The sequence below is a fragment of the Bombina bombina genome, chromosome 1, assembly GCF_027579735.1.
Source record: "Bombina bombina isolate aBomBom1 chromosome 1, aBomBom1.pri, whole genome shotgun sequence".
NCBI classification, from domain to species: domain Eukaryota; kingdom Metazoa; phylum Chordata; class Amphibia; order Anura; family Bombinatoridae; genus Bombina; species Bombina bombina.
Window position 1 is genome coordinate 342,002,756 of NC_069499.1, and position 24,920 is coordinate 342,027,675.

Genomic DNA, 24,920 nt, shown 5'->3' on the forward strand with positions numbered 1-24,920 from the left:
ACCAGTTTTTGAATTCAGATATTATTTCTTTGAGATCATCTTTAGTGCACAGTGATTTTAGGTCTTCTTTTGTTATGTTAGTGGTCTCGGGCAGCATAGGCGGTGGGTCTTGTGGCCTTTCTATTGGGGCTTGAGTCCCGTGGTCAGGGTTTGCAGGTGTTGGGCAACCTTTTTTTGGTTTTAGAAATTGCTGCATCGTTTTGGATTGTGAATTGTTATCTGGTTTTGCAGATCTGCGTCCAGGCATATTTGTGTGTATATATAGAAAGGGTAAATTTGTTTGCTAGCTCCTCGATTTTTCTTGTTTATTATTCTTTTAGTCCCTTTCTGTTGTATGCTTTATTTTAAGATGCTGTCTGCTGTTTGTTGAGGCAGGAGAGCTGTTGCTTTGCTTCTGAAGGGTTAATATTGCAGGAGCTGTTTATTGTGGATACACTGCCTTCTGACTGTGCGGAGCTATGTACTGTGTGCTTCGGTCAGTGTCAAGGCGTGTAGGCCGTGTTGCAGTTAGGCCTCTATTTATTTTCTTATATTACCTGCATTGTCCGTTTTTGCTGCGTATATCTTAACTACAGTGAGGATCCGGATGGATGTTTGTGTGCGTTGTGGTATTGCCCTGCGGCTTGAATGCGCTGCTTATTGCTCCGCCTGCCTTATCCTCCTGAGCCGTTTGTTTGTAGGCCCTGCTCGTGTTTTGCGTGCGGTGTGAGGCGCCCATTATTGCAGTAGAGCTGCTTACCCTTCAGTGAGTCTGCTGATGTGTTGTTCAGTCTGTGTGCAAGTCCTAGCTCTTTTACTTGTGTCTTCTTTCACCTCTGGACTGCAAGTGCCTAGGCCTTCACTCTGAGTCTGATGTGCGTTGCGCTTGCGGTGACTGCAATTTCGGCTGTCCGTTTTGGTACTCGGGAGCTTCGGTGACGTTCTGCTGGGTGTTAATGTGGTTTTTGGGACCTTGGTCTGTGATAGCTGCTGGTATTAGGTAGCGTGGGCCTAGGAGCTGTTTCTCTACACGGCCATGTTCTTGAACGGCCAAGCTCCGCCCCCCCCAACTCCCTTAATCTTATCATCTACATAGCGTGTAAAAAGTTATTTTAAAAAAAGGAATGAAATTACAATTTATATTAGTGACTTGAAATATTACCCATGGTCTTGTTACAATCACAGCCTAAGGATATTCTTAATATAATAAAAGCTAAATTCCACTTGTTTAAATCTATTAAAGTGAGGGTGTTGTTGATGGGTCAAATATATATTCAGCTGTATTTTTGTTTTATGCATTGAAATGTTTCATGCTCAACTAGAAATTATTGCATTTTTGGAAATGTTAATAGAACATAACAGCCTTCAGGCACTGTTAGGTTCACAATTCAGTAATTCCAAATGTTATGCTTATTTTGTTTATACATGTTTAATAGTATCGTCAAGTTATGATTTCTCAGACCAATGTTTGGATGGATGTACCTTGATGAATTTGCAGCCTCAAATATTCTCTTTTTCTTTTCTTTAAATAGCACAGCTCTTGCAGGAGAACTGGAATACAGCATATGCCTTATGAGTCTCAGTGATAGCAGCCTCTCTGATGATCGACTCAACCACCTCCTGAGTGTGGCTCCGCAGCAGAGCATAATCCTCCTGGAAGATGTAGATGCTGCATTCGTCAGCCGTGATCTAGCTAAGCAGAGTATGTATTGTATACCATGCCGGCACATTAGCTAGAGATTACTGCACCCAGGCCTATTTTTTTTTTTTTTTTTTTAAATATATATATAAACAGTGTAAATTTGCTGTCCCCTCAAAATAACTCAACACACAGCCATTAATGTTTAAACTGTTGGCAACAAAAGTGAGTACACCCCTAAGTGGAAATATCCAAATTGGACTCAATTAGCCATTTTTCCTCCTTGGTGTCATGTGACTCGTTAGTGTTACAAGGTCTCAGGTGTGAATGGGGAGCAGGTGTGTTAAATTTGGTGTTATCGCTCTCACACACTCTCCTACTGGTCACTGGAAGTTCAACATGGCACCTCATGGCAAAGAACTCTGAGGATCTGAAAAAAAGAATTGTTCCTCTACATAAAGATGGCCTAGGCTATAAGAAGATTGCCAAAACCCTGAAACTGAGCTGCAGCATGGTGGGCAAGACCATACAGCGGTTTCACAGGACAGGTTCCACTCAGGACAGACTTCGCCATGGTCGACCAAAGAAGTTGAGTGCACATGCTCAGCGTCATATCCAGAGGTTGTCTTTGGGAAATAGACGTATTAGTGCTGCTAGCATTGCTGCAGAGGTTGAAGGGGTGGGGGGTCAGCCTGTCAGTGCTCAGACCATACGCCGCACACTGCATCAAATTGGTCTGCATGGCTGTCGTCCCAGAAGGAAACCTCTTCTAAAGATGATGCACAAGAAAGCCCGCAAACCGTTTGCTGAAGACAAGCAGACTAAGGACATGGATTACTGGAACCATGTCCTGTGGTCCAGTGAGACCAAGATAAACTTGTTTGGTTCAGATGGTGTCAAGCGTGTGTGGCGGCAACCAGGTGAGGACTACAAAGACAAGTGTGTCTTGCCTACAGTCAAGCATGGTGGTGGAAGTTTCATGGTCTAGGTCTGCATGAGTGCTGCTGGCACTGGGGAGCTACAGTTCATTGAGGGAACCATGAATGCCAACATGTACTGTGACATACTGATGCAAAGCATGATCACCTCCCTTCTGAGACTGGGCCGCAGGTCAGTATTCCAACATAACGACCCCAAACACACCTCCAAGACGACCACTGCCATGCTGAAGAAGCTCAGGGTAAAGGTGATGGACTGGCCAAGCATGTCTCCAGACCTAACCCCTATTGAGCATCTGTGGGGCATCCTCAAACGGAAGGTGGGGGAACACAAGGTCTCTAACATCCACCAGCTCTGTGATGTTGTCATGGAGGAGTGGAAGAGGACTTCAGTGGCAACCTGTGAAGCTCTGGTGAACTCCATGTCCAAGATGGTTAAGGCAGTGCTGGAAAATAATGGTGGCCACACAAAATATTGACACTTTGTGCCCAATTTGGACATTTCCACTTAGGGGTGTACTCACTTTTGTTGCCAACGGTTTAGACATTAATGGCTGTGTGTTGAGTTATTTTGAGGGGACAGCAAATTTACACTGTTATACAGGTTGTACACTCACTACTTTACATTGTAGCAAAGTGTCATTTCTTCAGTGTTGTCACATGAAAACATAATAAAATATTTACAAAAATGTGAGGGGTGTACTCACTTTTGTGAGATACTGTGTATGTGTGTGTGTATGTGTATATATGTGCGCAGCATATCTGTTTAGAAAATTTAGATATTAATCACTTGATGACAGGGTTTTTTTTTTTTTTTTTTTAAATGTGATACATTATAAAATACCCTTTATTAAAGAACCAGTAAATGCAGTAGATTTGCATAATCAACAAATGCATGATAACAAGACATTGCAATAGCACTTAGTCTGAACTTCAAATAAGTAGTAGATTTTTTTTTTTTTCTATCAAATTTTAAAGTTAAGTCTATTTCTACTCCCTCTGTGTATCTTTTGACAGCCATCAGCCAATCACAAAGGCATGTACGTATATTCTGTAAATTCTTGCACAAGCTCAGTAGGAACTTGTGACTCAAAAAGTGTAAATATTAAGACTGTGCATATTTTGTTAATGGAAGTAAATTGGAAAGTGGTTTAAAACTGCATGCTCTTATCTGAATCATGAAAGTTTTAATTTTGACTTGGTAAATATTTAAACAACTAAGATAACTTTAAAAAAAATGCTTCTACGTATTTTCAATGTGTAAGTTTCTAATTTCTATAATTAGTTGCTATAAAGTAATGGGTGCTGTTAAAAACCTAGGTTTTCCTTACCTATTCTACTAGAACAATTAGCGCTAGCTAAAACGTGCAAATGGCTACTGTGTGTGGACTAAACTAATCTTAATGTATCTATATAACAGGGTTTGCACACTTTTGCTATTCCTAGCTGTCCTGACAATAATAGATAAGGGAAACCTGCGTGTCAGTATGGCAGCAACCATTGCTTTATAACTCGGGATTTAAATGCCCACAATTTTCAGCATTAAATTACAAAAAAGGGGGTAAAATAATTAATGCAAGTATAGTGCAGAGTATTTCTACTACACATAATTGAATATTTTATGTAATATAATGTCAGTGTTTTATGTCCCTTTTTAAAGGGACATGAAACCCAAAAAATGTATTTCATGATTCAGATAGAACATACAACTTTCCAATTTTTTCATATTGTCTATTTTGCTTCATTCTCTTGATAGCCTTTGTTGTGGAACAGTAATGCACTACTAGGAGCTAGCTGAAAGCTAATGAGAAGAGGGATATATGTGCAGCCACCAATCAGCAACCTCTAGGTATACATTTCAAAAAAAGATTCAAAGAAAATGAAACAAATTAGACAATAGAAATACATTGGAAAGTTATTTAAAATTGCATGCTCTATCTGAATCATAAAAGAAAAATGTGGGTTTCTTGTCCCTTTTAAGTGTTAAACAACTAATTGGATTTTCTTCTAAGTTAGATTATATTTTTTAGCATTGGCTAACACTAGGGTTGCCACCTCGGCCTTGTTTTCCTGGACACTTATGAGTTACACATGTTGCAGGGTGTGCAGGGAGGAACATGAATAGTGCGGTCCAGGGTCACTATTTTTATGCTGTCCAGCACCACAATGCTTGTTTCTCTCTGCACACCCTGCAGCATGTGTAACTCATAAGTGTCCAGGAAAACATGGCTGAGGTGGCAACCCTAGCTGACACGGAGATCTCAGAACGTTCAGTTTTCATATGTAGTGGTTTTATCCCACACTGCAATTGAATTAAATAAATTAGTGTTTCAAATCAGTCTTTTATTTGTACATGTTCTTACTATGAGATGTTATCAGTATTTTATTTAGTTAAAGCTTACTATCTTCTTTGAATAATCATTGTATTTTCATTTCAGTTCTTAAAATGCTTTATCTGCTATTTTCTTCTGTTTTTGGGTGTAAAAGGGTATTCTGTAACAGTTTTTCAACCTTTTCAGACCCCACTGCATATCAAGGCATGGGGCGTTTGACGTTCAGTGGCCTTTTAAATGCATTGGATGGTGTTGCTTCCACTGAGGCTCGAATAGTGTTCATGACAACCAATCACATTGACAGGTAATACTAAAAAGTAGCCTTTAAATTATTTTATTGCGCAGAAAACAGTTGCTGTTCAAGTCCATACTTATTGATAAATGATAAGATTCGTAAATGATCAACCATGTTTTTCTTTTTAACCAAATAGTCGAATGATAATATTGGTCAATTTTTTGTTTTCTCTTTATATGTATTAATAACACCATGTAAAGCTTTAAATTTCAATCTATTCACCAAATAGTTTTTTTCTTTATTAACCTCCCATTCACAACTTTAAAATCCTTTCATGAATATACCAACAACGTTTGTCCTAGGACTGCAACAAACATTAAACATTCTCACAACTCCAGATGCATCAGGTGAAAAATTAGATACACATACACATCCTACGTCCCAAATCCAACACAAGTATTCAAAACTCTATAATACAGATACTCTGCCGGCCAGCAAAATTTCACTGCAACACAGTGTTCGACATAGAACATAAGTAATCCAAATCACTGATGCAAGTAAGATTAATGTTAACATTAATCTGTAAGAGCTCAAATAGCGAATACGATAAACAGTACCTGTTGGAAGCGAGCATATGATATCTTATAAAGCTCAAACCATGCCTCATATGTGTAAGTGTGGCATCTGAAATACTATCCTGTGTCGTCAGAAGTGAGCAAGCATATCACATGATATAATAAACGCCAGACTATTAGGCCATGTTTCATCCAGTGTGGGCTGTATTAAATGTGAGACAGAAAGTTATCATACACCTAGCACTTTGCTTATTTCATGGATGACCATGTCAATTGGGTTTATGCAAGGTCCAATATTTTAGAACTGTGTGTATATTACTATATGTGTATATTACTATATATATTACTATATATATATATATATATATATATATATATATATATATAATCAATTTTAAATAACATTCCAATTTAATTATATTAGATTTTCTTTAATGAAAATCTAAACTTAGGAAGGATGATAGGAGCTTAGGATTGTGCACGTTTATAGACATTTCTCCAACATTGGTGTGTCCGGTCCACGGCGTCATCCTTACTTGTGGGATATTCTCTTCCCCAACAGGAAATGGCAAAGAGTCCCAGCAAAGCTGGCCATATAGTCCCTCCTAGGCTCCGCCCACCCCAGTCATTCTCTTTGCCGTTGCACAGGCAACATCTCCACGGAGATGGTTAAGAGTTTTTTTGGTGTTTAAATGTAGTTTTTATTCTTCTATCAAGTGTTTGTTATTTTAAAATAGTGCTGGTATGTACTATTTACTCTGAAACAGAAAAGGATGAAGATTTCTGTTTGTGAGAGGAAGATGATTTTAGCAGACAGTAACTAAAATCGATTGCTGTTTCCACATAGGACTGTTGAGATGAAGTAACTTCAGTTGGGGGAAACAGTTAGCAGACTTTTCTGCTTAAGGTATGACTAGCCATATTTCTAACAAGACGATGTAATGCTGGAAGGCTGTCATTTCCCCTCATGGGGACCGGTAAGCCATTTTCTTAGTCAAACAAACAGAATAAAGGGCTTATTATGGGCTAAAAAACTGGTAGACATTTTTATGGGCTAAATCGATTGCTTTATTTGGGCATTTTATTCATATTTATGCTGACAATTTGCATTTATAAACTTGGGGAACGTTTATTAAACGGCAGGCACTGTGTTAGACACCTTTTCCAGTCAGGGGGCCTTCCTAGTTGTAGACTGAGCCTCATTTTCGCGCCATTACTGAGCAGTTGTTTTTTGAGAACAGGGCATGCAGATGCATGTGTGAGGATCTAAAAATTGCTGGAAAAGCTTCTAGAAGGCGTCAATTGGTATCGTATTCCCCTCTGGGCTTGGTTGGGTCTCAGCAAAGACTATAGCTGGGACTGTATAGGGGTTAAATTTATAAACGGCTCCGGTTCCGTTATTTTAAGGGTTAAAGCTCTGAAATTTGGTGTGCAATACTATTAATGCTTTAAGACACTATCGTGAAATTTTGGTAATTTTTGAACAATTCCTTCATACTTTTTCACATATTCAGCAATAAAGTGTTTTCTGTTTAAAATTTAAAGAGACAGTAACGGTTTTGTTTTAAAACGTTTTTTGTGCTTTGTTGACAAGTTTAAGCCTGTTTAACATGTCTGTACCTTCAGATAAGCTATGTTCTATATGTATGAAAGCCAATGTGTCTCCCCATTTAAATTTATGTGATAATTGTGCCATAGCGTCCAAACAAAGTAAGGACAGTACTGCCACAGATAATGAAATTGCCCAAGATGATTCCTCAGATGAGGGGAGTAAACATGATACTACATCATCTCCTACTGTGTCTACACCAGTTTTGCCCACGCAGGAGGCCCCTAGTACATCTAGTGCGCCAATGCTTATTACCATGCAACAATTAACGGCTGTAATGGATAACTCCATAGCAAATATTTTATCCAAAATGCCTACTTATCAGAGAAAGCGCGATTGCTCTATTTTAAACACTGAAGAGCAGGAGGGCGCTGATGATAATTGTTCTGTCATACCCTCACACCAATCTGAAGGGGCCATGAGGGAGGTTTTGTCAGATGGAGAAATTTCAGATTCAGGAAAAATTTCTCAACAAGCTGAACCTGATGTTGTGACATTTAAATTTAAATTAGAACATCTCCGCGCACTGCTTAAGGAGGTGTTATCTACTCTGGATGATTGTGACAACTTGGTCATTCCAGAGAAATTATGCAAGATGGACAAGTTCCTAGAGGTTCCGGTGCACCCCAACGCTTTTCCTATACCCAAGCGGGTGGCGGACATAGTAAATAAGGAGTGGGAAAAGCCCAGCATACCTTTTGTTCCCCCCCCCCCTATATTTAAGAAATTATTTCCTATGGTCGACCCCAGAAAGGACTTATGGCAGACAGTCCCTAAGGTCGAGGGGGCAGTTTCTACTCTAAACAAACGCACTACTATTCCTATCGAAGATAGTTGTGCTTTCAAAGATCCTATGGATAAAAAATTGGAAGGTTTGCTTAAAAAGATTTTTGAACAGCAAGGTTACCTTCTACAACCAATTTCGTGCATTGTTCCTGTCACTACAGCAGCGTGGTTCTGGTTCGAGGAACTAGAAAAGTCGCTCAGTAGAGAGACTCCATATGAGGAGGTTATGGACAGAGTTCACACACTTAAATTGGCTAACTCTTTTATTTTAGATGCCGCTTTGCAATTAGCTAGATTAGTGGCGAAAAATTCAGGGTTTGCTATCGTGGCGCGCAGAGCGCTTTGGCTAAAGTCTTGGTCAGCGGATGTGTCATCCAAGACAAAATTGCTTAACATCCCTATCAAAGGTAAAACTCTATTTGGACCAGAATTGAAAGAGATTATTTCAGACATCACTGGGGGAAAGGGCACGCCCTTCCACAAGATAGGTCTTTCAAGGCTAAAAATAAGTCTAATTTTTGTTCCTTTCGCAATTTCAGGAACGGACCGGCCTCTAATTCTGCATCCTCTAAGCAAGAGGGTAATGCCTCACAACCCAAACCAGCCTGGAAACCGATGCAAGGCTGGAACAAGGGTAAGCAGGCCAAGAAGCCTGCCGCTGCTAACAAAACAGCATGAAGGAGTAGCCCCCGATCCGGGACCGGATCTAGTGAGGGGCAGACTCTCTCTCTTTGCTCAGGCTTGGGCAAGAGATGTTCAGGATCCCTTGGCGCTAGAAATAGTTTCTCAAGGTTATCTCCTGGAATTCAAGGAACTACCCCCAAGGGGAAGGTTCCACATGTCTCACTTATCCTCAAACCAAATAAAGAGACAGGCATTCTTACATTGTGTAGAAGACCTGTTAAAGATGGGAGTGATACACCCAGTTCCAATAAAGGAACAAGGAATGGGATTTTATTCCAATCTGTTCGTAGTTCCCAAAAAAGAGGGAACTTTCAGACCAATTTTGGATTTGAAGATCCTAAACAAATTTCTCAGGGTACCATCGTTCAAGATGGAAACCATTCGAATGATTCTACCCACTATCCAGGAAAGTCAATTTATGACTACCGTGGATCTAAAGGATGCGTACCTACATATTCCTATCCACAAAGAACATCATCAGTTCCTAAGGTTCGCTTTTCTGGACAAGCATTACCAGTTTGTGGCCCTCCCATTCGGGTTAGCCACTGCTCCAAGGATTTTCACAAAGGTGCTAGGGTCCCTTCTAGCGGTTCTAAGACCGAGGGGCATTGCAGTAGTACCTTACTTGGACGACATTCTAATACAAGCGTCGTTACTGTCAAAAGCAAAGGCTCATACAGACATCGTTCTAGCCTTTCTCAGATCACACGGATGGAAGGTGAACATAGAAAAAAGTTCTCTGTCTCCGTCAACAAGAGTTCCCTTCTTGGGAACAATAATAGATTCCTTAGAAATGAGGATTTTTCTGACAGAGGTCAGAAAATCAAAACTTCTAAGCTCTTGTCAAGTGCTTCATTCTGTTCCTCGTCCTTCCATAGCGCAGTGCATGGAAGTAGTAGGGTTGATGGTTGCAGCAATGGACATAGTTCCTTTTGCACGAATTCATCTAAGACCATTACAACTGTGCATGCTCAAACAGTGGAATGGGGACTATACAGACTTGTCTCCAATGATTCAAGTAGATCAGAAGACCAGAGATTCACTCCGTTGGTGGCTGACCCTGGACCATCTGTCCCAGGGAATGAGCTTCCGCAGACCAGAGTGGGTCATTGTCACGACCGACGCCAGTCTAGTGGGCTGGGGCGCGGTGTGGGAATCCCTGAAAGCTCAGGGTCTATGGTCTCGGGAAGAGTCTCTTCTCCCGATAAACATTCTGGAACTGAGAGCGATATTCAATGCTCTCAGGGCTTGGCCTCAGCTAGCAAAGGCCAGATTCATAAGGTTCCAATCAGACAACATGACGACCGTTGCGTATATCAATCATCAGGGGGGAACAAGGAGTTCCCTGGCGATGAAAGAAGTGACCAAAATAATTCAATGGGCGGAGGATCACTCCTGCCACCTGTCTGCGATCCACATCCCAGGTGTGGAAAACTGGGAGGCGGATTTTCTGAGTCGTCAGACATTCCATCCGGGGGAGTGGGAACTCCATCTGGAGATCTTTGCCCAAATAACTCAATTATGGGGCATTCCAGACATGGATCTGATGGCGTCTCGTCAGAACTTCAAGGTTCCTTGCTACGGGTCCAGATCCAGGGATCCCAAAGCGACTCTAATAGATGCACTAGTAGCACCTTGGACCTTCAACCTAGCTTATGTATTTCCACCGTTTCCTCTCATTCCCAGGCTGGTAGCCAGGATCAATCAGGAGAGGGCCTCGGTGATCTTGATAGCTCCTGCGTAGCCACGCAGGACTTGGTATGCAGACCTGGTGAATATGTCATCGGCTCCACCATTGAAGCTACCTTTGAGACAGGACCTTCTTGTTCAGGGTCCATTCGAACATCCAAATCTGGTCTCCCTCCAGCTGACGGCTTGGAGATTGAACGCTTGATTCTATTGAAGCGTGGGTTTTCAGATTCTGTGATAGATACTCTTTCAACACTTGTGGAAAGTCCTATACCGAGGACTCTCACTAATAATGTCCAGTAGCAAAAAGGTACGTCAACCGAGTGACAGGCAGCTGTCTCCAAAGTGTGTACGAAATATCTGGATGTCCTAGAAGACAAGAAAAAAGAGAGGCGCCCTTGGTGCAGCAAGTCCTAAACAGCATATAACAACTTCCAGCAATAGTGATTGAATACTCACAAATGTGCACATGCAGTGCAATAGTGTGCGGACCGAAACTTCAGAGCCGTTCGGCTGACTCCCCAATGGCTATATATATATATATATATATATATATATATATATATATATATATATATATATATATATATATATATATATATATATATATATATATATTCCACAGACTACAACGGATAAAGACAATTCGGTAAGATGTGAGATCTGTGATGCAGGTAGGAGCGGACAAAGTGTTTAGCTGTAGTGGCTCTGGCTGAGTGAAGAGGCAGCATGATGAGTTCTCATAAAAGCCTAATTTCACCACTATGCTTTGCTTGGTATTTTAGAATTCAGCAGGTTACGCTCCTGCATCCTCCTGAGTTACTTACTTCCTGTAACTCTTTGAGCCTCATCTAATCTCTGACAGTTACTTGCAGCGGACTTCATTGTGAGCATTCCCTCTGCTAACTACTGACCTTCTACTCAGAAATGAGCGTATCGGCTGTACTCCATTCTCAGCCGCATCTTCTTCCTGCTTGTGTCCGTTGCCGCCTCTTCAATCAGCCAGAGCCACTACAGCTAACCACTTTGTCTGCTCCTACCTGCATCACAGATCTCACATCTTACCGAATTGTCTTTATCTGTTGTAGTCTGTGGACTATATATATATCTCTCAGCTGAATGGCTCTGAAGTTTCGGTCCGCACACTATTGCACTGCATGTGCACGTTTGTGAGTATTCAATCACTATTGCTGGAAGTTGTTATATGCTGTTTAGGACTTGCTGCACCAAGGGTGCCTCTCTTTTTTCTTGTCTTCTAGGACATCCAGATATTTCATATTGTAACTTAAAGGGACAGTCAACACCAGCATTTTTGTGGTTTAAAAAAAATAGATAATCCCTTTATTAACCATTCCCCAGTTTTGCATAACCAACACAGTTATAATACACTTTTAACCTCTGTGATTACCTTGCATCTAAGCCTCTGCAAACTGCCCCCTTATTTCAGTTCTTTCAACACTTTCATTTTAGCCAACCAGTGCTTACTCCTAGGTAGCTTCACTTGCATGAGCTCAATGTTATCTTTATGACCCTCTAGTGGTGAAAAACTGTAAAAATGCATTCACATAAGCGGCGGCGGTGGCCTTCAAGGTCTAAGAAATTAGCATATGAGCCTACCTAGGTTTAGCTTTCAACTAAGAATACCAACAGAACAAAGCAAAATTGGTGATAAAAGTAAATTGGAAAGTTGAAAATGACATGCCTTATATCTGAATCATGAATATTTATTTGGGACTCGACTGTCCCTTTAAGTTACCTATTCTGCTGAGGCCAATTTGGAATGGTTATAAATGGCTTACTAGAGTGTGGAATATAGCTTTTTCTGTACTTAAAGGATTACTTTCTGTTATAATTTTTAAGCTAAACAACTAACATATTAAAGTTAATAAACATTAATTAAAACCTACTGACCTATATTTTCTCCAAAACGAAGTTTCATAACGTTCTAAAAGTTATATCTTTTATTCGCCGATGATGTCACGTTATCCTGCCCACTATTTTCAGCACTGCATGTTCTAAATACTTCAACCAATAACTTTGTGTTTAAAGCGCCATTTTGAAACCTAGGTATTGTAAACGGATTGGTACAGAGCAAAGGATACCCACGGAGTGGTTTTGGAAAACAATTAAATTTGCAGACAAGATTTCTGATATACGGTAGAGATATGTTAATGAAATGCTATTGATAAAAAGCGTATTTGGGGTATTTAGTTTGTAACAGGCATAGAAAATATTTACTTACAGTGGCCCTTTAACTGTGTCATGTTTAACATGAATTGGAAAAGCCCACAATATTCAGAATCAAATTACAGGAAAGGAGAAAAAAATTATAATGAAAGAATATTGCAAAGTTGTTTTAATACATGTAATAAAACAATTAAATTTATATCTTAAGGTGTTTAATGTCCCTTTAAGAGATATGACGAAGGCTGCCATGACTATTTTTTAGAAATGTTTTTTTGTATTCTGCAAAAAATATGCTTTAAAATGAGTTTAAAATGCACTTATTTGTGATGCCTATCTTTTCTTTGTCTTTTAATAGCAAACTTTTACATGTAACCTATTTAAACTAAAAATATTGGTTTGTGATTATAGTGAGAATTTTAAAGCTCATTGATACAGATCTGATGATGTACTCATCGTCACCTGTTAGATAGTATTTCTGTGCTGACACTATCTTTTGTTGCAGGTTAGACCCAGCTTTAGTTCGTCCAGGCCGTGTGGATTTGAAGCAGTATGTGGGACACTGTAGTCGGTGGCAGTTAGCGCAGATGTTCTTGCGCTTCTATCCTGAACAACCACTGGCAGCAGCAGAGGAATTTGCAGATGCAGCCCGAGCTTTCTCTGATAAACTCAGTGCTGCACAGGTGCAGGGACACTTCATGATGCATAAAACAGACCCTGAGGGGGCCATTCATAATATCAGCTCTGTGAGTGTCTAACTCCCAAAAGAAACAAAACTGTACGTCTGTGCTGCCACCTCTACCTACAGCACAAGGGTCCTTTCACAATCGGGAGGCCGTCCAAAATAAAGGGACATGATGATGAGCTTTGTCAAATAATCTTATTCAGATAAAGTTGTACTTTGGACAAAAACGTTATTGCCTCATACTGAGGTTATTTTTAAAAGGTAAAAAAAGTTCATGCTGCGTAAATGAAAGGCACGGTGTTAAGGTCACTACAATCTGTTTTTCTACCCAAAGTTTTAGTCAGCTGCAAATTGTTAAATTGAAATGATTAAAAAATATTAGTACAGCTCGGAATAAAGGAACAAACTTAAATATGGTGCTGTGTTTCCAGTATAATATTTACACTGCTTTGTACTCCTTGATGTCCTGCAGAATCCAAACTTTCTTTTAATACAATTAATGTGTTTTTAGAAGTACTTCTGCTTTTTATTTGCAGTTTATTACATACTAAATTTTTAGTATCAAAAGAAATTCTGTGATGCTAATTTTTCATTTTAAACCAGAAAGCTTTGTTCCTTTGAATAAAAATGATTTAATGGATAGCAGGTGTTATAGAACTGTATTATTTGCTAGAATTGTAGCAGCAGGTGTTGTAATGTCTACAAAGGATTAGGAAATAATAGACATCAAGGTGTTACTGTCACATGTACTGCATGTTTTGCAATAAATTAAAGGGACATAAAACCCTCCCCCCCCCATGATTCAGATAGAGAATACCATTTTAAACAACTTTCCTTTAAAAGAATCAAACGGTACACAAAAACACAGAGCTGCGCTCATGCCTAGCACTAACAATAACAGCTGAGCTGGGGTGATGCTGCTAAGCAAATCTATAAGAATAAATTAATTGATAAATCTAAGAATAATGAAAATTTAAAAAAGTATCTATAAATAAAGTCGTAATCACAATTAGTGTAATCCCTATGTGATGTGTAACGCTCCCCTATAGATGTCTCACATAAGATTCCAGGAATAATCATCACTTGTTGGTTCAGTTTGGAATGTCACAATCCTTAATGGATATTCCGTGAAAGAATCCAGGTTCAGCTCTCTGATTCACTCAGTAATGTAAGAAGCACTTGTCCAAAGAGAAGAAATTAAAAGATAAAAACACAAAGCGCACCTCGATTCAAAGTATATTAGATCCAATGTATTAGAGCACAAAAACAAATGCACTTACCAGACGATCCGTTTGTCTTGACAGTCGGCATAAGGACACACGGGATTTGTGAGTTAAGCTGTACCCCAATATCATGCAGTGTGGTACTTACGCAACAATGGATTGCTTTGAACGCTCAGACTGTGGACAGAGGGGCGGTGTTGTGAGAGCCACTTGTCTATTGAAGTCGAGTGAGACCGTATAGGAACAGTGGTTCCTGTGTTTGAGCCTTTTTATTACTATTATCTAGTAAGTGCATTTGTTTTTGTGCTCTAATAAATTGTATCTACTTTACATTGAGCTGCGCTGTGTTTTTATCTTAACTTTTCTTTGTACTTATCTACTTTGCTTAATTCTGCTGGTATCCTTTGTTGAAGAAGCAGCAGTGCACTACTGGGAGCCTATAACATGAGGCATACATGTGCAACCACCAATCTGCAGCCCCTGAGCCTACGTATCCTTTTTTTTAACAAAGGATACCAAGAGTACAAAATAAATTAGATAATAGAAATAAATTACATATTTTAAATCATATGCTGAATCATGAAAGAAAAAAATGGGTTTTATGTCCCTTTTAAGATCTCATCCTTGAGTTAAAATAAAAACGCAGAAGGTATAAAGTAAATTTCAGTGCAAACCAGACTTGTGAAAACGTAAGGAACTTATAAAAATTATTCTGTATCTTATTAAAATTTATTGTTTTTCCCAAAGGGGCCTTAATATATTGTAGACTACCAAATGAAAGCAATTTACAATGAAGACAAAACAATATAAACTTGGTACAACAGGATTCTGTAAAGAAACAAAGGTTGAATTTAAAATGCACAGCTGGGTGTTTCAGATATACATAGTGCTACAGATATGGCTCTAGGGTGTGTGCATATATTTTTGCCTCCTGCACAAGCATCTAGTGCTTCATGTGACGTCACTCGTGTGATGACACAAAGGTAGATGCATGAGCCCTACAGTTAACATATTTTACTCTAGCACTAATAACTTTTAATTTAAGCAATTTTTGTTCAGAAAAGCAAGTATATTCCAACAATGTTTCTACTAGTATTATGCACTGTATGCATAAATAGAATGTCTGTAAACACTACCAGGAGCATCATTTCGCTTGTGTTTGAGCAGGGATACCAATAATATTGCTTCATGTAAAATTGGTCACAACCCAAAGGTGTATGGCACAGGATTGTATGTACTTTGTGTATCACTTATGCATCTTAAGTGACACTCATCTATGTAATAAAGAGTACTTTCAGATAGCCAATATCCTGATCAAGCATTACTTTGTATTTTATCACACTATACTTTAGAGTATTTCACAAGAAGCAGAAATGGATCACAGTACATGAAGATGTCAGAAGGCAGTAAGAATTTTTGGTTTTAAAGACATTGGAATATATGAAGTGTACCACCAAAAAAAACCTAGATCGTCGTTATACAGTAAAAGTTACTTTATTAATCCATATTAGCAAGCTACAAAAGAAAGCGCTTATTATATTAATCTAATCAAACGGCTTTCAATATTACTTTACTTCTTTACAAGGAAGAAACCCCACCATAGAATATGTAAATCTGACTGTTACCCTTCTGTGTAAAGATCAGTGTCCTTAAACCCGTGGCATTTGTAGCTGAATATTTATTTGAGGGTCATCACTATGGGCAAGTAGTTATCTGGAGCAAATTCCTATTTGTTGTCTACAAAAATTATAAGAAGACTTTTTTTATTTTTTTACAAGCATGATATGAATCCGCTAGATCCAGCCTTCAAGCTCTCTCTGGAATATCCCCACTCCTAGCCAGAGATCTGTTTAGTGCCAGTTCCGCCCACTAATTAGAACTACAGCTATGATAAGGATTCGGTCAGCTGATCACTGCCGGTCTATAAACTGCAAGTTGACTGGACGATTTGCTACTAGGATCACTCTGTTTTTAGCTATTACTTCTCCCAGGTTGGGGTCAGGAATCACATGGAACAGCTTTATCATCTGCAGGATTAAATAAGAAGACAGGTGAAAACATTATTGCACAAATGTGCATGGTTGATGAAAATCATACATCATAAGAAACCGATTGGCTCACAATAATTTTGATACCTAGATACCTTTGTAATTTTAAGGGACATGAAAGTGAAAATTAAACATGCATTGTTCAGATAGAAAATGCAATTTTAAAAGTTTTCAAAATACTTCTATTATTAAATGTATTTAGTTATTGTGGTAGCATTTGTTGAAAATCATACCTACATAGGCTTAGGAGCTGCAATGCACTATTGGGATCTAGCTAGTGATTGCTGGCTACACACGTCTCTTGCCATTGGCTCACAAGATGTGTTTAGCTAGCTCCCAATAGTCCGTTGCTGCTCTGGAATTGAATAATGGTCTAATTTCCACTGCTGTTAAAGTGTAAACTGGTGGAATCATAAAACATTTCCATAGACTTTAATGGAGATACTTATTGTTACCAGCAGTTTACAACAGCGATGGAAACTGGGCCTATGCGTTTACAGGGATTAAACACACAGTTATATGCAAGCAACAATGCAATAATATAACACTAACTTTTTTTTTGTGTTTTTATGTCCCTTTAAGGAGCTTTGAGATTGATCAATATTGCCCAAAACTGCATTCAATATATATGGGAAATTTCAAACTTTGAATATTGTTCCGTGTCAAAGCTCAGAAAGTAGATGTCTATGTTGAGAAATAATGGTATTAGCTCATCTTTACAAGAAATAATAAATAATAATAATGCACTTATTTTACCTGAGAAAGTGCCAGGTGCATTTCCAGCTCAGCAATCCGACGACCCACACAGGATCGAACCCCAAATCCAAAAGGGATGGAGCTAAATGGGTGATGCTTCATTCCTGTATCCCGCAGCCAACGCTGAGGCAAGAACCTATCTGGCTCTGAGAAGCTGTTCTCATCTCGTGACATCACATAGTGACAAAGAATAAATGCAGTCTGAAATAAAGATGGGACATTTGTTATCTTCATGCCTGGTTATGTAGGTCACAATTGTTACAAATAGTTATTAGAATGTTGTTAAACAGTAAAGAGGTTGGAAAGTGTTTTGTAATATTGTTCAGAAGGATTTTAGTAGGAAGTCAGCAGTACTTTCTATAGGTCTTAAAGGCCATTTAACATTATCAAGCACCTCAATATGTAAGGCGAATACATCAAAAACATTTTATGTGTAACGCAATTTGTCTTTCATGATTCAGACAGAACATGCAATTTTAAACAACTTTCCAATTTACTTCTATTATAAAATGTTCTTTGTTTTCTTGTTATCCTTTGTTGATTAGCAGGGGAAGTTCAGGAGTGTGCACGTGTCTGCGGCACTATATGGCCGCAGTTTTGCAAAAATGTTCTACATTAGCAAGCGCACTAGATGGCAGCACTGTTATGTGTCGCGTATTTCTCCAGATGTGTGCACGCTATGTAACTAGATATCTCTTCAACAAAGAATAACAAAGCAAATTTGATAAGAGTAAATAGAAAACTTTTTTTAAAAATAGTTTTCTCTATCTGAATCATGAAAGAAAAAGTTGGGGTTTCATGTCCCTTCAAACTATAATAATTCAGATAGAGCATTGCATTTTTATCAACTTTCCAATTTACTTCTCTTATCTGTTTTGCCTAGTTCCCTTGGTATCATTTGTTAAAGAGTAATTCTAGGTAAGCTCAGGAGCGTGCATGTATCCTTAGCCATCTGGCAGCAGAGTTTTAAACAATGTTTATCATAGGGATTTGCATTCGGGCAGCCGCTGGCAGCATTTGGCTCTTTTCAGAGCTGGATTTTTTCTTGTGAAAGTACAACCCACTAAGATCTGGATTTGCACATATTTTAGTGTGTTGCACTTTTACTAGAAGAAATCTGAGTCCAAAAAAGAGACAAATGCTGCAAGCTTCTGCTTTCTTCTGCACTCGGCAGCTGATGAAAGTAGTTTATAGTAATGTTCTACATAGTTGCAAACTCTGCTGCTGCTGAGTGTCTGTATCATTCTATGGCAGCAGTGTTTGTAACTATGTAGAACATTACTATAAACATTGTTGCAACACTGCTGCCAGATGATGATACACATGCGTCTGAGCTCACTTATGTTTACTGTCTAGCAAAGTATACCAAGAGAACTAACCAAAATACAGTAAGATAATGTGAAATAAGTTTAGAATTTTGTTTACATTTATTAAAAGGACACTAAACCCAAATTTTTTCTTTAATGATTCAGATAGAGCGTGCAATTTTAAGCAATTTTCTAATTTACTCCTATTATCAATTTTTCTTCATTCTCTTGGTATCTTTAGTTAAAAAGCAGGAATGTAAAGCTTAAGAGACGGCCCATTTTTGGTTCAGAACCTGGGTTACGCTTGCTTATTGGTTTGCTAAATGTAGCCACCAATAAGCCAGCACTATCCAAGGTGCTGAACCTAAAATGGGCTGGCTCCTAAACTTTAAATTCCTGCTTTTTAAATAAAGATAGCAAGAGAACAAAGAAAAATTGATAGGAGTAAATTAAAAAGTTGCTTAAAATAGCATGCTCTATCTAAATTATGAAAGAAAAAAATTGGGTTTAGTATCCCTTTAATGTATTAAAATATGTGCAAATCATCATTTAATTAAAATCCTATGCAAAACTATTAGAACATTTGTGGGTTATATATATATAATATATGATTTATGAAGAAAAGATCACATCTGGACACAAATCATTGAACATTGCAACAGTAAAAACTCCATTTGCTAAAATTGTATCCCACATTTCATAGAGAATATAACATTATCTGCTCCCACAAAGGGTATATCTGTTTTTTTCAAAAATCAATGGGATAGCTAGGAAGACCTTCATAGTTTTCACACCTATTGTATTTTATTAAACAAAAGCACACGTTTCTGGTTGGCCATTGTACACCCTTGGGATATAAATGGAGACTAAGGACTTGCTTCCATTTAGGTGGTAAAGTTTGGAAACTGGTAATAAAAATATTTATCTCTATTAAAGTCTATGGAGAATTTTTATGTTACCACCAGTTTCCAAACTTTACCAACTTAATGGAAACTTGCCCTTAGCTGGCTAGGAAGAGTACTTCAAAGTATTCACACTCATGTGCTTATCTGACTGATCATTGTCTGGCTAGAATAAGAGACACGTTCCTTTTTTAGATTTGAGACTTTGGAATTACAAAGTAGGATAAACCCTTGTAATAATGACACTATCAATATTGCAGTTATGATTACCATTTTCTATCAGTGTCTTATAAAACACTACACATACTGGGTACACTCATAATCTGAAGAGAGTATTTATAACAGAGATGGTTTATGTATATAATTGGGTATATCTAAAAAAAATTCAGCCAGTATTAAATAAATAAATATATATATATATATATATATATATATATATATATTAATATATATATATTAATTAAAATTATTAGCAAGTATTAAAAATGTTATCAAATTATCATTAAATACATTTGTTAAATTATGCAAATAATTTGTGCTTTAGATAGCTAAAATGATATAATATTAGAACATATTTACCCCCATCCAGCTACTTAATGCCACCCAGCTGACAAATTATTTGTGGAGAATACTGCATCCCTATACCCATTGAACGTCCTACTTAAACAGAGACCTTTTTCCCTACTACAACTTTACTATTGGGTAAAGTATAAAGCAATTGCATATTATTATTTGTGTAATTGTTATATTTAAAATTTCTTCTAAAATAAGTATTAGACTTTTGAGAGAATTTCCATACTGGTATTACAAAACATTACAAATGCTAAATTCCAGCTGCAGAAGGAATTAAAAGTTTATTTGAATTTGGGCATACATTATTTATACTTAGGGTAGGAATTCTTATTATTGATAATTTTATACAATGTCTGGAATATAATTATTTGTATCAAGATAGTTAACTGACCAAACTCTTTTTTTTTAATCCATTAGTGGATTTATAATTAATGGGGTTTTTTTAATCCAATCTGATCTAGGAGGTTAAGAAGGTACATTGGTATATGTATACTGGACAGGTTCTTAAATCATTATAGTGGCCAACGAGGTGTGATTTAAAATTTCAGCATAATGGTGTGTGAAGTATTTTACATGTGGCTATTCTGATAATAATTCAAATATCTGTTTTATTGAACTAGTCTAATATCATAGAGTAAACTTGTTTATCTGTTGAGACTGAGGGGGTTCACATTGTTATAAAACTTTTTAATTGTTGTATTTGGTTTATAATTACTTGGTAATCATGACTTGGTAATAAGAATAATCATATTGTGTTTGTGAAATATAGTGTAACTGATAAATGGATTGAGATAAATATAATTTGAATTATTTGTAATTTGTCTGTATATTATTAATGTTTTATGAAACTTGTTATATTTTATTATAATCGAGTCCTTTAATTGCACAAACACTTCTGTTTTTATAGCACCATCTACCGAAAAGGACTTAAGAATTTGTTTTAAAGGGTTAAATTCTAATGTATATTTATTAATCATATTTTATTACTAATTATTACATTAATAACCCCTACAACACCAACCAATATTTAGATAAAGTTAAATATTTTTATTATTGGCCAATAAATCTATATTTAAAAAAAAAAAAAAAAAAAAAAGATTAACGCTGCACAGTTTTATTTTTATTTAACACAAACACATTTACAGGTATACTATCACATTAAATATTATTCATAAATTAAACAAATATACATACATTGACAAATTATTCTTTATTTTATATAAACACATGTGCACACATGTCAATGTAGAATGTACTTCCAGCAAAGGTGGTAAATGCTATAACAAAAAATAAAACCAACGTGTTTCTAAATATATATTACAGTTGTACTTATTACCATCTTTACTAGAAGTACATTCTATTGATCAACTGTACTTCTCATAAATAAATGCTTACACAAATTATCACATTTTCTTTGTTCTATTGAAATCTTTAATTGAAAAAGCAGGCATGTAAGCTTAGGAGCCGGCCCATTTTTGGTTCAGTATGCCGGGTAGCACTTGCTGATTGGTGGCTACATTTGGGGAGATTGTGAAGTAGCAGTATATAAGGGTCTTTTGGAACACTAACCTCTAGAATCCCGTCCGTAACCCCTAGTACATCGGACCAAAACTTTTTAATCTTTGGACATTGCCACCAGATATGCAGGACCAAACCCTCACACCCACAGCTCCGCCAACATTTGCTGTTTCATTTGATTGAGGAAATACATGGAAACCTTTCTAGCCATTAAACATACAGTTTTTCAAATGCAATAGTGTCTCTATAGAAGTGTATAAGATGTGTAGTTACATAGTGTTGTAGTTGTTAGTATTTATACTAGGAAGAAGAGATTTCAACAAGACAATCTGGCAAATATTCATGTGACACAATTTTGTCCCGCTCCAAAATAGTATACACAATACCTTGTTTCAGGTGGTAGCTACTATTCAGGCCCATCTTCTTATAGAAGAAGGGCAGATCTGGGTTTTCCAGGATTGGGGAAAAAATGTAGGAGCTAATGGATATCAGTTTGTCCCATTCTTTGTACAATGCTGTAACAATGGGCATCCCAATATTATGTTTGGTCTGGATCTAGCTGGCAGCCATACCAGTGATCCAACATTTCAATAGCCCAGTCTTTTTAGACTGAGTTGTGACTCAAATCAACTAAGCATTGTAGTATTATTGCTTGTCTATAGAGGGCAAGATTAGGAAGGCTTAGGTGACCCCTGTCACGCGGTAAATACAATGTTTGTCTGCTTACTCTAGGTTTTATCCCCAGCTATATCAAATTCTAAATTAGCCTTTGGTCTGGAACAGATAAAGGAGCCTGGGAAGGACATTCATTTTAAAAATCCCTATTCATCCTGGCCAGGAGATGGGTTTGTTTTTCCAAAGGAAAAAAATCAGGAGTAATTTATTTTTTATGAGTATAATTAAGGGTAAACATATCTGTTGATTTTTTTTACTAGGCTTTTGTCTTGCGCTGAACCAGATATGGCTGTATACAACGATCAGCTAAATCTACTTTTCCCATTTATTTGCTGTACTGAACAATGCACATTGTTTTTTGGATTTGTGCATCCTTTCCCCTGACAGGCACTGACATTGTACTTTCATCATACATTGTGGACAGCAAGTGCAGTGCACATCTTTTTATCCATGTACTGAAGGGCCAGCACTTCATCATATTGTGCCTCTACTGTTTTTGCTGTATATCAGCTAAGCAATTTTTGCACACTGTATGTAGCACAGGCTAGGGTTTTAAAATAAAATATTTTTTTAAATAAATCTATGCTGGTATAGTAGTTGTCCAGTAAAATATGGTAGCCTTTATTCTGCAAGGATAGGAGGAGATCCTACACAATCTTGCCCTTTATGCCAATAGAATCTGGGTAACCAGATGGATCAATATAGCTATCTTTCCTTTTATAAATCTGAAATGCTCAGGTTTAACCTGTAGTGCATTTGCACAATTTATAACATTTAATTCCATAGCATAAAAGCTTAGATGGGATATATTGCTTAAAAAGCAATCTTCCCTTAAATTTCATCAGAAATTCATCTACACAGATGTTCTTGTCAGGGATGTAATTTTCAGAAAACTTTTCAAACAGATGTTTAATTAGGGTTTGTATGTTGTATAGCCTGTAATGCAAAGGGTCATTTCTAGGGGGGGCACTGGGCCCCCCCTAGCTGTTCATATCTATCCCTCTTCATAATCCTTGAAAAAAGAGGGGTAGCCAGGAGGGGATGCTGGTGCCAATAGGAACGTATTTCACTATAATCTTTACCAAGGTCAGTGCCCAAAACATTTTAATTTCGGTTAGGTCAATGGGGTGCCAAGTGTTTTTTTTAATGTGGTGAGAGTTTGGATTAGCCAAAAGATTTTGGCTGGCATATAAATTTGTTTGAGTAGCTATATTCTCAAACATGTTGTCAGTGAGAAACAGGTTAAAATAATCTATTGGCTCACAAACTGAAAGGAGTTGCTGTAAATTGAGGTATTTCATGGGCAGTTAAATTTTAGGGTACACAATTTTCATCCAAAATTGTTGGATGCCTCCTTTTTAATGGTGGTAGGATGGGAGCACCATCACTAGAAGTCTCACTTAGGGGCTCTATATCTGATGCTGTTAAAGTGTCACTATAAGATAAAGCAAAGGTGTCACTCTCTGAATCCTGTGCGAGAATAGCATAAGCCTCTTCTGCGGAATAGTATGATGCCATGATGCAAAAGAGGAATTTTTTTTTTACTTCTAACTAACACTACCTCCTTCAACCCACCCACCAATTCCCACTTCCACTTTCAACAACATAAACCCTAAAACCACCTAAAAAAATAAAACAGTACTGATCACCGTAAAAAATACTGCCACCAGATGTAACTGAAAGGGTTATTTTGTTTTAACTCCCACCTATTAATAAATCCCTCAACCTTCCCCCAATTCCCCTTTCATCCCCCAATTCCCACTTCCACCAAACAAATTAAATCCTACACACCACTCAAAAAATAATCTAAAGGGCGGTGATCACAAACTGCAGGAAAGGGTTAAAAACTTAAACATTAATAAAAATGGCAAAAAGGGTTACATTTGAATAAAAAACAAAAATCAGGGGGCGGAGCCAGCACTCAAGAGAGATGGCTGCACCCGAGTGAGCTCTGGAGTACCAAGAGGGCTAGAAGCTTTAATTCCAGCAATAAAATCTCCAAGGCAAGCAGGAGATGTTGGGCTTTGGCTGAAGTCACAAACCGCAAGCTTATTATTCCCATATTGGCCTAGGAGGAAAGAGGAGAAGACCGAACACCGCCACTTCTCACATAAAGTGTGCACATACAGACATGGCATGCATGTAGGCCTCATCTGACCACAGATTAATAATAACAACGGCTAGTAATGACCCTATAACAGAGCACTAATGTTCAGGGGATAAGCCCTATACACATCAGCAGGGGCCAGAATCATAGCCAGCGGAGCATATATATTGATAAAGCGGATGTGGGGCTGCATACACTGAATACAGGCTATTAACAAATATAAAGTGCATCACAACTTTTAGACAGCATGCTAAAGCCGGATCCAGTATCAATGTACACCATCTTTAATATGTTGGCGAATCCTAACAGGACAGCTCCTTGAGAAATAAATCACATCTCGGATATATATAACGCGCACACAGAAGCGTACAAGAGGCATCTTATGAACTAATCAGATTCTAAGGACTCTAAATATAATGGACTGTGCGAGCAGATATATAGGTCTCACAGTTTGCAGGGCTGTATTGACAACTGT

General features: G+C 37.7%; 2 protein-coding genes across 5 annotated transcripts in view; one reads left to right on the plus strand and one right to left on the minus strand.

The window, feature by feature from the left end:
- The window catches only part of LOC128645280 (mitochondrial chaperone BCS1), a 42,294-nt gene extending 26,421 nt beyond the window's left edge, over nucleotides 1-15,873 (plus strand). For both annotated transcript variants that reach the window (XM_053698142.1, XM_053698141.1), the window contains 3 exons: nucleotides 1,512-1,681; nucleotides 5,076-5,193; nucleotides 13,157-15,873. In XM_053698142.1, the coding sequence (XP_053554117.1) occupies nucleotides 1,512-1,681; nucleotides 5,076-5,193; nucleotides 13,157-13,409 (541 nt within the window). In that variant the 3' untranslated portion in view covers nucleotides 13,410-15,873. The remainder of the gene's footprint in view (nucleotides 1-1,511; nucleotides 1,682-5,075; nucleotides 5,194-13,156) is intronic.
- Nucleotides 15,874-16,034: 161 nt separating this feature from the next.
- The window catches only part of LOC128645279 (sterol 26-hydroxylase, mitochondrial), a 199,369-nt gene continuing 190,483 nt past the window's right edge, over nucleotides 16,035-24,920 (minus strand). For all 3 annotated transcript variants that reach the window (XM_053698138.1, XM_053698140.1, XM_053698137.1), the window contains exons 8-9: nucleotides 17,364-17,564; nucleotides 16,035-16,586 (exon numbers count right to left, since the gene is read on the minus strand). In XM_053698138.1, the coding sequence (XP_053554113.1) occupies nucleotides 16,470-16,586; nucleotides 17,364-17,564 (318 nt within the window). In that variant the 3' untranslated portion in view covers nucleotides 16,035-16,469. The remainder of the gene's footprint in view (nucleotides 16,587-17,363; nucleotides 17,565-24,920) is intronic.